Raw genomic sequence first — 18,803 nt, forward strand, 5'->3', positions numbered from 1 at the left:
GAGGGCCAGGTCTCGCGAGCTCCGGGCGGGTTGGCTGAAGCGAGCGGAGGTCAAGCCGCCGCGGCCAGCCCAGGGCGCGTGCGCGGCGGGTTTTGGCGCCAAAGCGCGGCGGGTTTTGGCGCCAAAGCGCGGCGGGCGGGGCGGCGGCGCTGCTGAGGCGCTTCCAGAGCGGCCTTTCGGGTGGGGAGGGGGCGCGTCCTCAGGGAAAGGTCGCAGCGGGAGAGTTTTATTGGAAGCACTAAGGCTGGCAGGCGGCACGACGAGTCAACCCTAAGCATGGCACTCAAAATAGTTATGTTGAGCCCTTTTCTCGCTCCCTGCCTCTTAGGAAAAGGCTCACTGAAGAGCCATCCCAGGTTGCGATCCCAAGCTTTTCTCCATACGGAGGATGGCTAAAGCCTTATGGTGATTTAAGACAACGGTTTGCAGTTTTCCAGGCTGTAATAAGCACGCCAAACCCTCTGAGACGAGGCAGTTGTGCGCATAAAATGCCATTTAAGGACTTGGATTGCAGGCTGCTGGGACAACAGGAGAGGCTCCGGGCTGTGGTCTCCAGTGCTGTCGCATCTGAAGAAAGCTGTTTTCCTACTTTGACGGGTTGGTCCATGGAAGTGTATCTCACTGAAATTATAGGCTCTTCATTTAAGCAAAATGAGAGAAATTAATGATGTCCAATATTATACATTAAAGGAATTGGTTTTCCCTTATTTCTATAAATTCACATTTGACATGCAATGTTTCTGGTAGTGTAAGGTATTCCTTCTAACATGACAAAGAAAATCAATCACCGTTACTTTCCAGTTAAAAAAAAAAAACAAATCGTATTTTCCTCTAGTCAAAATTATTTTAACAGATACTGTTTAAAATGTGTACTCCCAAATGAAGCAGCATCTTTTATAGAGTAGAATACATTAAATATAGGGAGAACACTTTAATGGATTTGTTAGCATTGAATCCATTTATCTTAACTTTTTAGATATGGCCAATTCTTCAATTGACTCAGCCACGTCAAGTATGAAAATAAACACAAAGACATACTAATAATTGTAGAGCAAGTGGCTGCTGATTTCCAGTTCAAAACAGTGTAAAAGGTTGTTAAAGTTTTGTTAAAGTTACTGAAAATCCAATGTCTACATGGTAAGGTCTTTGCATTGAAAATACTAGTCACTTTTCATATTAAAAAAATCTTTACAAGCCACTGAGGTTTTGGGGGTGTAACCGAAGTATCTGATTCATAGCTATTAGTGTGATACATCTTTCCATGTAAATGTTTTCCTTAATATTTAAGGGGGGGGGGGGGTGTTATATGTGAAGTAATTGGTTTTAAATACATTGCTAATGTCAACTGAACTTGGAGGCTCAAGATTTCAAAATTCCCTTAAGTCCCTTCATATTTTCTGCAAAATCAACTGGTGATTTTGTGAAAAAAGTGAAAAGAAGTAGCGTAGTAGGGCTCTCTGAGAGCAAAGGCAGCGAGAAAGCAGGATTAATTTATGTGGCTGGCCAGTCTCTGTATACCCAGGTCAACCAGTCTGCACAAGCAGAGCTCTGTCCTGTGGTGTCTTGTCTTTGCCAGAATAGGTTGATAACAGATACGGAAAAAGTGCTGGAAAGGTATAAAAATACTATACAAAGGCTAAAGCAGAAGATCACTTACAGTCTCTGCAGAGAAGTACAGTGTTACAAAACCTACCATATTTATGCAACTTTGATTAATCAATATTTTTGAAGAGTGTTTAATTAGAGAGTGGACTTGATGACCTAGGTGGTTCTTTCCAGTCCTATGTTCCTAATTAAATGAAAAGCATATGCTGGCAGGCATTGATTATTGTTTTTTTCCTCAGGAAATGAATAACCAGCCACATGCTGATAAAATAACAACTCAGGGAAAAAAATAAAACCAACAAACCGCTTGCCTCTATTCTAGAAAACACTTCTGGTTTCTAGTTTAGGTGAAATGGTAATGGTACTCGCTTTTGTATTGTATAGTGTAATTTCATTAGAAAAGCTATAGAAAATTAGCACTTAATTATTATTTCAGTCTCATTTCCTGTTTTATGTTACCCATAACATATGACAAAGAAAATCTGTAAAATGGATAATTGACTGCTACCACATTTGAAGGGTTTTACTCCTATGGGAGCAGTACTTGTTCTGCAAAAAGCCTCTTATGTTGGCAAAGCTGTGCATGCAATAAACCCTACGCAAAATGGGTACCATTGTAGCTGTGCTAGTTGGAGATCACATCTGATGGACTGAGCAAACTTCAGCTATTTGTGATTTATCTAATCTAATGTAAATTTTATATTATATAATCATCTTAAACATTACTAAGCTTTTAGAATATTACTAAACAATTAAGATTGAGTTCTGATCCACAGCGTTCTTTTCAATCCCTGCTTCTTGAAGAAGACAAAATGTACAAGACCGGTTGTGATCTCTGGCTGTTTGAAAGTCCATCTGTCTGCTTCTCTGATAATTTTTGATCCTATTGGCCAGTTTCAATCAAATTTGAATCAGGTTTCTTAAATTCAATTGATTATGGGACTGTTTCCTTAAATTGCTTTGTTAACCACAAAATAGATTAAGAAGTATTGAATCTTACAAATAAGAGTTCGTATGTATATGTTTTGGCAGTAAAATACGCAGCTTTATGTGGCAATTGAATTTAAGAATTTGGGTTAATTTAGTGATGCAGTTATCTATACAGTAATCAAGTTTTCCTTTTCCTGCAAGAAACTAGACAAAAATCAGGTTGCCATGAGGGAAGAAAGTGGTAATGAAGACAAGCTTCTTTGTTCCATTTCTATTTACAGACATATTTCAGTTCTATTTTTCCAAGCAGCGGTGGAATCAATAAATCAGAAAATCTCCCTGCTCAGAAGTCTTTCATAGAAATTACGCTACCTTTTATTTTTTCTGCTTCTTTTCCTTTGTGATCCACCTTCAGAAACACCTGCCTGTAAAGCAAAACACAGTTCCTTCCACAGAGAATATTCAAATTCCCAGAACATGTGTTTTGTTTTGGCTGGGGAAATGTGCTTAATTCTTAGTTGCAAATGCACTGAAGCTAAGAAGTTCAAACCAACGTACAACGATCTTGAAACACTTTAAATGTGCTATATAATCACATAAATGAAAACTGGTCATTCAGTATGTCTATATAGATCAGTGTGACAACCATTTGAAAAAAATAAATCACAACAAAACCAAGAAGGTGTCCTACTAGGCTTTTAGCAAAGCCCTGAAGCCACCCTGCTCTTGGGTCCCTCAAAGGTTCTGGGTGTACGATAGCGCCTGAGCAACTTGGTGGTGGCAGCAGCAGTTAGACAGAAATGATTCCTGCAGTGGCATCAATCCATGTGCACATGACTTTATTTCTATATTCAGTCAACTCAAAATACCTTTGTTTTTGTGCTGTAGGTCAAAGTGACTTTAAAAGAGATGAGTGAATTCAGTAATTTTCCAAAGATTCCACAGTATCGTGTTTGCAGTGCAGATATGAAGTGCTCCGCGGGGGGGAGCTATCTCTTAATAACTAGAATTGGATGGAGGGAGTGTGTCCTTGAACGGCAAAGCTGTGAAAATAATAATTCAATCTTTTCTACTTTATAAATCTACTTTCGGAACAATACAGCATTTTTGCATAATATAGGGAAATTAATTTGTATTTTCTATTTCTATAAAAGCATTAATGACTACTTTGATTAAAAACACTTTTACTTTTTGCAAACCACAAAAATTTAAAACGTGGAATTCAGAGTGTTTGTTTATGCAAAATACTTACAATATAACTTTTGTTACGGAATTTACTTTGCGTTTTTACTGTCAGCTGAGTGAATCAACGTGATCCACACTTCTTCATTGCTGTGTTTCAAAAATTTTGCGTACCAAAACCTCTGTTTTCGGTAGATATGTCCAGTCATTCATCTGTTTATGTAATCTGCTTTTTTTTTTTCTGATGGAGAAAACCAAGCAATGTTACAAGGAGAAAAATAATTCAAACTCTATATGAAAATTCACAATTTACGACTAAAATGCTTCTTTGTTTAGTCCAAATATTTAAATGAAAACTTCTTTGCAATAATCTTTTCAGAGAAAAAGAGGCCATACTTCGCAACACAGCAGAATAACTGTAGTTGCATAACTCATGTGGGCAATTACGGCATAGAGCAACTGCAATTATATGGAGCATATGTAGTAATTGTGCATTTGATACCTGTCTGATATTCACATGTTCTCTGCAAAGGAGTCCAGTGTTTCAGACACAGGAGTCCTTGTGTTTCCCCGCACACAGTAAAAGATAAAACCCCCTCAGCTCCAACTCAATGTCTTCTTCAGAAAAAGTCTGATATTAACATAGAAGGACTTGATACTTCATGAGTTACCCTGATAGTCATTCAGTTTTATTGTAGCACCTTAATACTGTGGCAAAAAAGAAAGGAAAATAACATGTAATTAGAAATTCTCAAATAACTATGTAAGTCCCGATTTCTTATATTTTTATTTGTGGACGAATCAACTTACTGGAGTATAAAACCTGTCCACAGCTGTAAGGAAGTTATTGATCTAAGTGCTGTATTCATATGTCTGCATTGTATATGAAAAAAGACCACATTGCTTCAAAAGTTAGGGAACCTCAGCAAAATATGTGGTTTATGGAATGAGTGATAAAGAGCGTGTGACCGAGAACTGCTTCACAAGATGGAGGTCACTGCCTTTGCACTGAAACCACGCGTAGTGTTTGCTACAGGCACTCAATGCTGCGGGAGCTCGTGAGCCATTCCCACTCCTAGCCTCGAGACACAAACAGTCCTGAAGCTACCGCTGGAGTAGCTGCCTAGCAAGGAAGAAAGGTGTTTCTAGGCATTGATCTTTTTCTGCTCTCAGGCAAAGGAAATAAAGCAGAGAAATACAATACTAGTTACAGTGGTTAGTGCTGGAACTGCCAAAGAAACGGGTATTTCACTCTTCTACCCAGTATCAAACCATTAACCACCACCTTAGCACCAAGTTATTCTGTACTACTTCAGTTCTTGGCTGACGTGTTTCTGTGAGAGATTTAATTTACCCCTTAAGCAAATTTACAAGTAAGTGTAGTGTCTTTCCTTCTAGATGTGTCACATTTGTTGACAGAGCACTGTACAGTACAAAAACTTAAGAGTAGCAACGGAAAGAGTTTCTCAGCTGTGTCAGAAAGCAGAAGGAATCTGCAAGCCCTTCTTAATGCTTAACTTCTCAGGGTACAGGCCTTTCAGGAGTTTTCATCTTACTTCCACCAGATTCAGACAATGAAAAATTAATCTTCCAGAGAAGCCCAGCCTTTCCTTACAGGAGTTTTCATCTTAACTTCCACCAGATTCAGACAATGAGAAATTAATCTTCCAGAGAAGCCCAGCCTTTACCAAACTTCTTTACAGATCTCAGCAGCAGAGGCATGACTGTAATGTCATTCTATTCATGAAAGTCAAATACATGTAATTGCCTTTATCTCATTAATTTTATCATATGATTAGCATATAAATGTCATAGTTACTCTGCACATGTGTAATGTCCAGACTGGCTTTGCTGATCCAAATTGGGCCATTGGTAGATGCCAAGATGTATAACTAAATAACAGGAATCTTTACATTTAAATTCTCCCTCTTGGAAAAAGAACAGCTTCTCTGAGTGACCTGTGCCAGTGTCTTGCCACTGTCATAGTGAATTTCTTCCTAATATCTAATCTAAATCCACCCTCTTTTAGTTTAAAGGCATCACCCTTTGTCCAGTCACTACATGACCTACTAAAAAAACTGTCCAGATCTTTCTTCTAAGCCCTGTGAAGTACTGAAAGGCCGCAGGAAGGTCTCCCTGGAGCCTTCTCTCCTCCAGGCTGGACAACCCCATCTCTCAGCCTGTTTTCACAGCAGAGGTGCCCCAGCCCTTAGATCATCTCTGTGGTCTCCTCTGGAGTAACTCCAATGGGTCTGTGTCCTTCTTATGTTGGGGGCCCCAGATCTGCACGCAGTGCTGCAGGTGGGGTCTCACCAGAGCGGGCAGAAGTGGAGGGATCACCTCCCCTGACCTGCAGCCCGGGACAGACGTGTGGAAGCAAGCTGTTAAAGCAAGGCAGCGTTCGGTTTAAATCCCAGCGCGGAAGCTTTTTTCAGCAGTAAGGTGGCTTTTTGTTCATTGAAACTTTAACCTCCTATTTATGTTAGTGTTTTCCTCCCCAGAATTACCTGTATAAAAGAGGCACTTTTCTTTCCATGGTATGGGGGCACAGCCTTGACTCTAATAGTTCAGGACTTGCATGTTCAGGACTTTTACATCTAACCTTAAAACTGTAAAAGAAGCAGCAGGTTCATAAAGTACAATCCTCATATACAACATAGATTTTTAAAAATTATTTTATAAATCATACTTTCTCAGGCATATATTCTTGCTTTTGTATGCTAAAACATGATAGTGCCTGGAAAATAAAATTATATTTTTAGATTCACTAAAATAATGTTATTACAAAATCCTAGATAGCCCCAAAATCAGAGCGATGCAAGTGAGAACATCACAGTGATGTACACACCACCATGGTGTGAATGTGTGAAACGTATGTGACCAGATCCGGCCGTTCCTTGAGGCTACAGCAGCGCTTTAACAAATGCAGCTCGGGTATTTAATTTTCATACTCGTTTTACTATTTATAATTCACAGTTTTGTAACTGTAATCCTCAGTTTCCATTTTTAATTCAGGCATTTACTTTGGGAAAAATTTAGCAGCCGTTATTACCCCAGACGAGGCTTATGTTTTAATTACCAATGCAGTAGTTTCCACATCGGGGTACTTCAGCGATGGCATACAGGGAGATAAATGCACCGCTCCATAACCCCCCGTTCTACCAACGGGGGAGGGGGGGCTCTGCGGGCAAAACGATACTGCTGGTTGGGAGCGGCTGTTTTAATTAACCGCTGTGAGACTTCTCCAAAGCACAGGACAAACAACGCGCAAACTTTGTCACCACGTCGCTGGCCGTCCGAGGCGGCCGGAGGGTCCCCCGCACCCCCCGCGCTGCCCGCGCCCCGGCACCCGCAGCTGCGGGCAGCGCCGTCAGGGCACGGCTCGGGGCGGCTTCTCTGCCCGCAGCGCGCCTGCGCCTGCGCCCCGCGCCTGCGCGCCGGGCGGCCCGGGGGGTGCGCGCAGGCGCAGGCCCGAAGAAGGGCACATTTTGAGCCCGGGAGCTGCCCGGGAGGGAGCTGAGCGTTGCTGTGCCGGGAGAGGCCGGCGCTGGGGCGGGGGGGGGCGCGGCGCGGCCGGGGTCTGGCGGCGGCAGGGGTGCCCGCCTGCTGAGGAGGCCGCCCCACGCAGCCCGCGGGGGGAGCGGCGGCAAGGGGAGCCCCCAACTTTGCTCCGCCGCAGGAAGTCCCCCGAACCTGGCTGGAGGGGGGCCGGGGCGCCTCCGTCCGCTAGCCTCTGCGCCGTCTGGGGGCCAGAATGCCGAAGAAGAAGCCCGGGCCGATCCAGCTGAACCCCGCTCCGGATGGCTCCGCCGTCAACGGGACCAGCTCCGCAGAGTGAGTGCAGCCGGTCGGGGGTGGCCGGGGCTCCGGCGGGGCTGCCCGCGCCTTGCGGCCGCCGCCGTCCTGCGTCCCTGAGGTGCGGGGCGCGGCCGCCCCTGCCGCAGCCCTCCCGCCGGCCGGGGCGGGGGTGGGCCCCGCTGGGAGAGCGCCGGTCCCACCCGCGGAGCGGCCCCGGCCCCGCCGCGCCGGCTTCCCCTTCGGCCCTCGCTGTAAACCGGCCCGGCCTGGTTTCCAGAAAAATCAGATAGTGGGTTCCCGGGGGTGCGTGCCCCCGCCGCGGTAGCTGCTATGAGTTTCTGCAGCCGGGGAAGCGGATGGTGTCTTCGGCAATAAACAAACTTCTGTCAGACGCGCGAGGTAATTAAGCCGGGGGAAAAAATAGGGGAAAACTTGGGTAACTCTGTTCTCGTAGTCCGTGCTGGTATCCACTGAATTCCTAGATTATATAATTACCTAGTAAGTGCCAAATTACACATTTCCGATAGCGTCTTTCATAAATGCATCTGTGGGAGAAATCATATGGTAAATCACCGATTTGTAAAAAAGGCGTCCTGTGGTATTTCGTTGTTTTTTTTTCTCCTTGTCCTTGGCTTTAAACCAAACTAATGCTAGTTTCAGTAAATCTGTTTTTCAGTAATTAGCACCTTGTGCTAGGTACATGAGTGAATGTTTGGAGAAACTGCTTCTGAGCTTTCCTACGTGTAACACAAACATTACATGGTACAGACGTGTGGAAGGTAGGTCTGAGCTAATCATGGGTGCACTTCTGTGGGGGGGAAGACTGAGTGTTGGGTTGTTACAGGCTGCTTGTGGTCCTGGGTGAGCGTGGTGGCTCCAGCTGTGCAGGTACAGTGCCAGCACCTTAAAGTGGTGAGGTGTCATAAGAGGTTTTTCTTTGAGGTTAACAGGTTTGTGTTCACCGCTTAATTTTTAGATTAAGGTGATGGGCTAGCTCTTAACTGAGCTTGAAACAAAAGAAGGATGTGTCTTGGAAGAACAGATTCTTGCCCCTGTATGGTTAGTTCGGTCTTCTCTTGGGTATGTAAACTGAGCTCTCATAAGCTGGTGTACCACCCTGACAGAGGGTGTGCGAGACAGAACTGCAGTGAGACGTACAAGGCTTGGGCTTTAAAGTGCTGTGCATGTGTCATTGTTGCCACATTTTCAGACAGGCTCCGATCTCATTTAACCACCCAAACACCTTAAAAAAAAAAATAAAAAAAATTCAGCATCTAACAGCTGTGACATTTCTAGCAAACTCTTTTGATGATTAACTGAGAGATGAGCTGTTTAAAAACTATTCTTTGGCAGGAGTTACTGATTGTATCTAAGCATTATGATCTGAATATTATGCAGTTTTTGTTCTGGATTGATGGGGGGAAAATACTATTTTTATATTTGCCTGTATAGCACTTTCTAGTTTATTTTCTGCAAGGTAGTTGGGGATATGTTGATTTAGTCTTCAGGGATCCCTACTGCATATTAGTCTTGTGTTCTCAAATAAATCAGACATACCTATCACTTGCTGATTTTAGCACCTGAAGTTAATCACCAAACATGCAATATATTAAATATTGTGTTTCTTCACTCAAGAAATGTTAAGTTTAAATCACCTTTATATGCCTGATACTCATTTACTTGTTGGAAACCTTTGGAAATTCATGGGAATGTTGAATCTTGTTTACTTTGAATTATCTTGCTCAGTTTTCTCTTTATGTTGATTTGTTTGGCATGTGTGTCTCCTAGACTTCTCTTTGTCATATATAAGACCTTATACTCAGCTTTTGACAGGTTTAGAGATGTGTCAAGTATTTCTAAAAGAAGTAGCTTAGTGAAAGTAAATCCAGCAGTCTGTTGTCCTATAAAAAGCCAGAATTAATTAATCATGGAAATATCCCCTCATCCTGCTAATATTAAATCATCATTGTGAAAGATTTCAAATAGCAAAGAATAGTTGCATCAGAGTTTGGAAATGTTTTTGGAATTAAATTGAAAATTTTTTTCTTTTCTTCATCTGTAAGATTGTTTCTTTTTTTTCCCCCTCTCCTGCTTTGTGCTTTTTTTTTTTTTTTTTTCTCCTTTGGTTACTGCTTGGAATCAACAGTAGAGGTGTTTGTCAGCCTGTATACATTGTCAAGCGTTTCAAGTATGCTATGCATCTGTGGGCTACCATATTAACACTTTTCTAAAGCTCTGTTCCTGGTATAATGGAATTTTGGCTAGGTGAGTCTCCAGTTACTCATTTGCTTCCACTGTATACGAACCTGTCACTTTGCAAATGATCTTGGATGCTTCCCTGTTCTTTTTCAGAGGAGAGAACCTCTCAAAAGAAAGAATGAAAAAAACCTCTGAATCATTATTTTACTTAGCTAGGTGATATGATTACCATCTGTAAATGCATGAAGGACCTAAACATCCAGAAGGAAGTAAGCTATTTAGGCCCAAAACCCAATGGATATATATTGGCCATCAGTAGTTGTACATTGGCATTCAGAAACTTCCTAGCTGTCATGGTGGAAAGTCCTAGAACATATTGTGACGGGTATTTGATCCCCAGAATCTCTTGCTAGTTGTAAAACACTGAAGCTTAATACTTTTAGGAATGAGAACATATGATACTTTGACTTCCTGGCAGAAAGGAAGGGGAAAGGGAGGAAATGAAAGAAGAAGGGGCTGCGTGATTCAGGATGTTGTGCTTTCTATTCATGTCTTGCCCTCCATCTTCATCCTTGGTGATAGGAACTCATTGACTAGAGTAAGAGAAAGCTTATAGCATGAGGTGTAGGGCTTTAAGAAGTATGCATAAGAGGCCTGGTTTTCACCTGCTTGATGCTTCCCCCCCTTTTTTCTTTTTTTTTCCCCTAGCAAACTTGTATAAAGGAGAGTTAGAGTACTTGCAATTTAAATATATGTATACCAAATATCTTAATGAAAATTTCACAATGTTTTTCTCTGACAGCAGGTTTTGTTATTTGTAGCGGTTAATTATTTGTACAGGATGTTGTGGTTCTCTCTAGGGCCATCCAAATCCCTAGCTACCCTGCTGGACAATAGAGACAACTTAATGAAAGATTTTCCTGTGCTGTGAGCTTCATTTCTGTTTTTGATGCTTCCCGCTGAAAAGCAGTTGCATGGAGTCGAACCTGTGCTGCTGTTCTTGAGCTCTGTGTTGCTTCAGATTGTCAGAATGAAACAAAGATGACGTTGGCCAGCTGCAGGCTTAATTTTATTCTGCTACTTTTGGAGCTGCACAGTTACACCTGTGCAAAGATTTTGCAGAGAAAATAGGGGCAGGGGGAAGAACAAACCTGAAAGAAAATTAATAAAAGGAATACTTCTCATTTGACTGAACGTGCTCAGATAGTTTGTTTTAATAGCCAGAAGAAACAAGAACAAAATTTCCACTTTCTGTTCCTTTCAAACCTCTCACTCCCCGTCCCTTTGAATATCTGACTGCTGTTACCCAATTTCTGTCTTCCCTAAATCCAAACTAGACCCAGAATGTGAAGCAGAAGCTCCACAAAGGGCCAAGGGGTAGGTGTCAAGATAATGCCACTTCCTGTATTACAGTACCTTTTTTCTTCATGTGAAAAGAAAGTTGCTTCATGTCATTCTTTAATTGTGTCTTTACAAAAAAAGTAAGTGAAGGATCATATTTATCTTGAGAAAGGTAATTTAATATAAAATGCCAGTGAAGATAAGGTACAAGTGGATTTTTAGGTTGCTGTAGGTATTCCACTAAATGCTGGATAAGGACGTGTATCATCCTATGTACAGCCTGTGCTGAAACAGATGTTCCACTGTCTTGTCTCAAATAGTATTTTATATTGAGGTGCATAGTGTTTATGTGTGGATTTTTGATTTTATTTCCTGGGTGAAAACATAATATTAAACAGCCACCTAACGATTCTCTTGCATAGCAGAACAGAATTAAGGTACCTTATTGTTTTCCAACTTCGGTCTCTTGCTTTCTTTGATGCACTAGTCTTATAATGGCTCATCACTGAACGCTGGAACAGCTGACGCTATTAGTAATACATTATGAGCCTGTCAAACTCTTACTGATTTTTAATTGTTTTGTTGTCTTAAACAAAAAAATTATCAAGCATCTATTTGTGTCTCATTAAATATAAATTTTAATTCAAATCAAATATCTAAACGCGATTTATTTACTTAAACTGCTTTTAACTGAGATGGCACAAAAAGCAAGACTTCCGTAGTTAGTCTTATAATTTAAAAAAAAAATTGGTACTTTTTTATTGATCAAAACCTATTGTCTAAAAGTTCGAGTGCATCATGAGCTTTGAAGTGTTGCACTGATCTTAGGAAAGTGTATTAAAACTTACTAGTTAAAATGCCCATGTCCAGAAGTGCACATATAGGGGAAAAAAAAGTTGATTGAGCCTGTGCCTTGAGATCCTAAATTATATTTAATGAGATAGAATGTCTTGGCCTGTAATGTAGACTATATTCACAGCCTGTTGTAACTTACTTGAAAAAGTGTAATAGTCAATACAACATATTTTGTCATAGAGCACAACAATCCAACAAGCCACCAAATGAGCATTATAATTATTTTTTTTAGTTCATTTACTGCTGCAGTTAATGCCTATTAATGTTTGTCACTGCTTAAAACTCATAATTACAGAAGAGACTCTTTCTGGTTCCTTTTCCTGTACATCAGTTACACTTGAATATGTTTACAAACTAACTGCTCTAAAGCCTTACCTTTTACCTTGACTCATTAAATAAAGACAACTTCCCTGTCTCTGGTATTATAACTTGAATCATCCAGAAGTGCCTGGGACTTTGATTAAATATAAAAATGAAATAATTTTTTTTCAAAATGAGTGCCACTGACTTTTTTTTGTTGTACAAGCACTGACATTGAGAAGGTGGTTGGGACTGAAATGTCCTTTTTCCCCTTGTTCTGTTTTAAGAACTACAAAGTGTACAAACTGTTATGTGTTTTAGCAACAACCAGTGTCTTCCCAGATCAAGCTTCAGCTACCATCTCTGCTCTAGGAAGATGGGGCCAAGCAAATCTTAAATGTGACGCAGCGAGGTATACTGTGAGGCAGAATGAGCAGAATAAGATTATATTCTTGGCAAGGAGGAGTGAGGATGGTATGAAAAAAGGCTTCTGGTTTGTGTTTAGTTAGGTAAAAATGTAAACAAAAAAAGTAGATAGTGGCGTTTGCATCTTCCTTTAGTATTCTCTAAAGAACTAGATTTATGAGAGGAACTTAAGAAGGTACTGTCTATGGGTCTTTTCCACCTTAGGAACTATTTTTTTCAAAGGCCTGAAAGTCCAACAACTGTGAGTGGAAACAGGTCATGAGGCATGATGCTGTTATTGGTGGTCCTTATGCTCATGACGGGCAGTTCTGGGTTTTCTTTTGTAAAAACTTTGAATTTATAGTACATCTGTGCCTTAGAACTGTTCAAACCAAAGAGTAATTTTGTAGAAATGGATGACTGGCAAGTTCCAATCACAGGTTAAGAACTGTGGTGTTAATTTGCTAGCTTTTTCTTGATGTTTCTTTCAGTTTGCTCTGTTTACATTGCATTTAAAGAAGCCCCTGAACAGCTGGCATGACCTCTGAGTACAATTGCCTGTATTTGATAGTCAAAGAAGAACTTGAGCATTATGCAAAACTGGTTTGAACTTCAATTTATATTACAAATTGCAAAATAAATAGTTGCTTGCTTACTATGCATCTTGCAATTTTCATGTTTTCCAATATCTTTCTCAAGGGAACTTCACTTTGGGCTTTTTAGGAGTAGAAAGGGGGATTATCTCCCATCATCTGTAGTGTGGTTTTGGGGTTTTTTGTCTTTTAAGTTGGCATTGCGGAGTAGCATGAGGGAGCAGCAGAACCAGTGGACTGTTTCCCCATAGACCTTGTTCCAAGAGGATTTGTCCTCTGTGAAGTAATTTTTTTTGTGAGTTTTCTTGGGTGTGAGTTTAGATTAAATGGAAGGAAGATTTTCAGAGTTCTTAATTTTAATGCTTGTTGGGTTGCTTCTGCCTTTGTTCTGGGGAGAGTTTTTTTCTTTCCTTCTAAAACCACAAAGTCTCTGAGGAGGGGCAGCTGTTCTATGGAATTCTTTTGGCTTCAGGGGAGCTTTGGACCTGTGTGTAGTGTTCAGGAAGATTAGATCCTGGAATTTTATTGACAGATCTGGCGGGACTGCGGTTGCATTGAATATGCATGTGGAATTACTGCGACTTTGTAAATATTTTTAAGAAAAAAAAAAATCAGAAACTTGTTTTCATCCCCCTACTAATGAAGGATTAACCAAGTGTACAAATACATGTGGAATGAGAGAATGCATTTTAGTCAGGCAATCGTAAATGCTAGGTAATTCCAAGGAAACTGTAAGCTTTTTGTTATTCACTAAATCTTCCAAATTTAGATTAAAACATGCTCATAGCATTCTCCTTAAATGTGCATGAACTTGGCATAGTCCTTTATTGAATTATAAATAGGGTTTTAATAATACTTAAGAAGCTGGTAGAACATATGATCTGTTACAATAGTGACAAGTAAGAGCCTGCATCACCTTATTGACTTCCTATATTATTTCTGGATGAGGGTGCTGAAAAAATTGATAATGAAGTATATGCGACTAGTATAGAAATCAATGCAAGTGGCAAATCGACCTGTGCTGTTTTCTTACCTGATAAGCAGCTTTTATTTTACAATTATGGATGTAGGAAAGATTTTAAGATACTTAATGCTGAGGTGACAGTAAATAACAAATCTTTGAGTACATAACAAATGTTATGTACTTACATGTATGTTTAAATATAATGATAGGAATGGAGGTATACTTTAGTTGTTATGGTGTCTTTTTTTCTGAAAAGCCTAAACCATTTAGGACAGTTAAATAAAAACTGTGTGTAAAAACATATGTTGCTGTATTCCAATGAAATGAAAGGTAAGGGAAGTGCAGGCTGTAAATAGGATCCAGCCACTTTTCCTTTTCTGACCTTTACGACATCCATTCTGCAGATAATTATGAAGATGTGATTTCACGGTTAAGCAGGTGCGGAATCCTGCACCTTCTGAAGAAGTCCCTTCCTCTCTTTGCTGTGCCTGTGGCTTCATGATGCTTCTTTTCTTGTATTAACTTGTACAGTGAGTCAGATGTGCATACAGATTTGAGGACTTGCCCACCAAAGAAGCCCAGGTTAGTTTTTGGAGGGCTACCCTCTTCTGCTCACAGCAGCATTGATGTAGCTGCGCAGTGAACTTAATCAGGGGAGTAATCTGGCTGAGAATTTGCAGTACTTTTTAGTTAACTTTTAAATGAGTCTGTTACCCAAATTGGTTGCTTAGGAATGAATGGCTAGGGGTACAAGTAAGGCAGAGCCACCTCCTCTGGCAGGAGTCCAGGCTTTTGCAGGATGAAGTGACAGTATACTTGGAACCTGAGAGATACTACTGAGATATGTTGAAATTCAGTAATTACAACAATGAGTAGCACTTTTTTTTAATTGAATAGTCTCAGATCTTTCTCAAGAGGAATAGATTACCTCTGAGACTTTGCAGTATTACCTGGTCACCAAAGAAGACTTAAAAAAAAAAAAAAAAAAAAAGGTTGAAAGGGGCTAGGTAAACCAAGTATGTAGCTGAATTATTTATTTGGCATAACAGTGCTACTGTTGTTAATCTGAGCAAAGAGTCTTTGCTTTAGCACTAGCTTAAAAAAAAAAAGGGAAATTATTGGGAATTTACATGAGACAGGTTATTTCAGTGGATATTGACTATTTCAGTGTATACAAGAGAAGCATTGTGACATGAACTGAGGAAGGAATTTTCTTTTATGTATGGTAAACCTAGATGTTTCCTTTAAATTATTAAGTTCTAAATCTTCCAGTAAAAAAGAGTTCCCCCACCCCTTCTTGCCTGTGTTACCCTTTTTACAGCTGCATTTGTTCTCCCATAATAGCCCTGGGGATTGACTGGGATTCGTAAAGTGTACAGATTCCACTGCCAAAGCACAAAAAAGTGTCTTTGAGGAAGCAATGTTAGTTGGCAGCATTGGTTGCTAGCTTGCTGAATTTTTTTGGAAACAGGTTCTTTGCTTCCTTTGAAAAAAAAATTTAAAAAATGGAGTAATCTTTGGAAGAATGGAATATATATTTTTTAAACTTACTAATGTCTTGGTAGAAATTACTAATCAGATGACTTCTGATTTGATGTATGTTCAATATTACTTGGACAAAATCTTGATTATACTTTGGAATGAATGTGCAAGGCTTTCTGCCAGTTAGTGCCCACAGGAGTTGAGCAACTGGGAAAGACTAATTCACTGCTCAGTATCTCTTTGCAAACATCTGTTGAGAAGCTGTTGGCATCCTGAGCCTTGTCTGAACAAGAGGAGAGTTGAATTCCAGCAAAACATCTACCTACTGACATGCTCTTTTCAGCTGGATTTGGTCGCCTCACAAGCACCCAGTGGAAGGAGGTGTAAAGTGGTGTCCCTGGCTGGGTGACACATGCAAGAGAGTAAGGACAAAAGCAGATTGTTTTACTTTACACCCTCAGAACTAGGGCAGAGATATTCCAGTAGTGTGTGATTCTTTGGATGAACAAATATCTTAAAAATCTACTTGCGAGTTTTTAAAATGAACTGTTGAAAATTCCTGGCAACTCTTCTTTCTTTCAGTGTTGTTTTTACAGCTCAGCATTGTTCTGTGTTTTTCTAGAACTTTTTTCAATGTGGTGGGAAGGTGAATCAGCAGATATAATGTAGCAAATATAATAATTGCAGAATACATTTTTTGGGGAAAATTATTCTGTCTGGGTATAGATGTGTGTGTTTATATGTGTTGGTACAGTCTATACATATATTAAGTAAAAATTATTAATTTATTCCTCTAAATGGCTATACTGGCAAATGTTCTCTGTTATGCAGTCCCTCCATTTGAAATACAGGCAAGGATCCAAACCTTCCATCCATGGCTTTTATCTCGGTCCCAGTTATGGAGGTTTTGTTGTATATTTTCAACTGCACGTTCTGGCAATTTTCTTTCCCAGTCCCTGATGTATTGACTGCAGCTTTTGATGAGGTTTGTGATCCTGTGCTCCTTGCTGAGCTCTTGCACAGAAGGCATCTCAGTTCTAATCCCAGCTTTTTCATGGGCCTTGTAAACTGATACTGTAACTTCATCTTTCTTACTATTGTAGTCTCTTAAAAGCTGTGTATCCACCACATAAGGGAGTTGTGAAGATACTGTTACCATTACTATTGCACCTGTTCATGCCTTGTTTTTATCATTAATTTTAACACACAGTTCAGAGAAAAACAATGGAAAAGCAGGACTTTATAAATAAAAGTGTTGGCAAAGTCAGAATTTTATAACTTCTATTTATCCTTTGTGTTGTGTTTTAAATACACAATAAATAAGTTCCTTTTTCTGTCTGTAAGGAAGTGTTAATTGCCCTGTGGTTTACTTGTTCTGGTTGTGTTTAGTGCTGGCTAGGAAAAGTCAGTGGTAGGTGCACAGATACTTATGAAAGGAAGATTGAAAACTTGGATTTCTGGTTCTGGAGGTTTGGCTTTTGAATTTCTTAATTTGAGATGGCAGAGTTCATTTGTGGCAAACTTTGAATTCAGTGCTACAGTAAGTTCTAAGGAGGCCTTTTAATTGAGGGGGGGAAAAAACCTTCAAAAAACCACACCCTAAGCCCAACAAAACTTATCAGTTGCATTGTTTAGCCACAGAGCTAAATATGTGAAAGGGGTGCCTGAGCCTGCCACCTGGGATAAAGGGCTGTAACTCCAAGTGGTGGCTGGGAACAGCTGCAGAGAAATCTGGTAGGAAGAGGCACCGCGGGTGTGAATCTGATAGCTGTCCATTTGTGCTACGGCATCCGTGGCTTGACTCTCTTGGGTGAACTGTCTTCAGTTCAAACACGTTCTTTGGCATGCTTTAGCTTATTTAAGAAAAAAATAGTCTGAAATGTTTAATGGGATGGTGTTTAGGCTAAAGTAAAAGAGGAAGCTTAAAGCAAAGATTCCTACCCAGCAGCTCAGCCCATGAGGAGTTTTTGAAGTTAAGTTTTCCTATTGAGTGGAGTTTCAACACAAGACTTGAAGTTGTATTGCATATTTCTTCTTCAAAGTATATGCTTTTCAGCTCCAGAAACGTGAGAATTCTTAAATTGAATTAGTCTAGCAGGATACTTTTTTGGATAGAGCAATACTTTTCTAATAGTTTTATTTTACATACTGCTTACGAAGAACCAGATCGTAATCAAATTGCCTCTTATTCTTACTGGGTAACTTTTTCTGGCAGTATTAAACCTCAAAATATGCCCTGCCATGTCTTATTGCATCATGAAAGTGAAACTGTATTTTCAGATGTTAAAATTCATGCTAGAACGAGCAGGTGTGTGGGGCAATCATATCCCACCTGCATTGTAAGGGTTGCTTATGAAGGACCTCTAACATGTTGCCAGGATTGGAAATAAGCAGGAATTGAAAAATACTGGGGGTTTTCCCAAACAAGACACCTTTGCACTTACAGTGAGCTTAGATATTTTTGAGTTTTTAACTGCAAGTTTGATGAGACTGCACTGAAGTTAGTCCAGACACAGACACACCTGTAAGTGTGCAGTAAGCTATGAGAGTACTGTAATTACGTTTATCTTACATGCTATTTTGTGAACTGATCTTTGTTAAAGGAAAAGTTAAATAAATTTGTCTTATTGCCCAGGTTTGGTACAGTCATACAAAATACTAGTCTGTCTCTTCAAAACCACAGAATGTCTTCATGTTCCTAATACTTTATTTCAGCTCCCTGATTGAGGTGGTTCATGGAAATTATGTAGTGAACTGCCTACTTTCTTCTCTAAATTGACAGCTGTGTAGGCTTGGGGAAAGCATTACTGTCACTGTTCTGGAAAACAACTCCCAAGCCTGTATCCTCATGTGACAGTAGATCTGAAAGTGAATGTACTTCTTTATGCTTTCACTCATACTAATTGTTCAGCTTGCAAAACTGATAGTAATAACTTTGAACAACTATTTGACAAGTTACTGTTAAAGACTTATCAGACTTTTTTCCTTCTACTGCATTTTTTTTCTTCTCTGTAAAGTAGACTTCATGGTTGAGTACAATTCAATGTAGCCCGTAGGGTTGAGTATATGATTAACATCACTAGTGTGAATTCAAAAATTCTCAAAGATTTGGACTATTATTAGTCTGAATTAAGAGTAACGATTTATTT

General features: G+C 40.0%; 1 protein-coding gene across 1 annotated transcript in view; it reads left to right on the plus strand.

The window, feature by feature from the left end:
* The first annotated feature begins 7,217 nt into the window (after nucleotides 1-7,217).
* MAP2K1 (mitogen-activated protein kinase kinase 1) overlaps nucleotides 7,218-18,803 on the plus strand; it is a 40,412-nt gene continuing 28,826 nt past the window's right edge. Inside the window, exon 1 of the mRNA XM_080396978.1 lies at nucleotides 7,218-7,551. Within this exon, the coding sequence (XP_080253104.1) occupies nucleotides 7,472-7,551 (80 nt within the window). The 5' untranslated portion in view covers nucleotides 7,218-7,471. The remainder of the gene's footprint in view (nucleotides 7,552-18,803) is intronic.

The sequence above is a fragment of the Falco punctatus genome (genome assembly GCF_963210335.1).
Source record: "Falco punctatus genome assembly, chromosome: 7".
NCBI lineage: Eukaryota > Metazoa > Chordata > Aves > Falconiformes > Falconidae > Falco > Falco punctatus.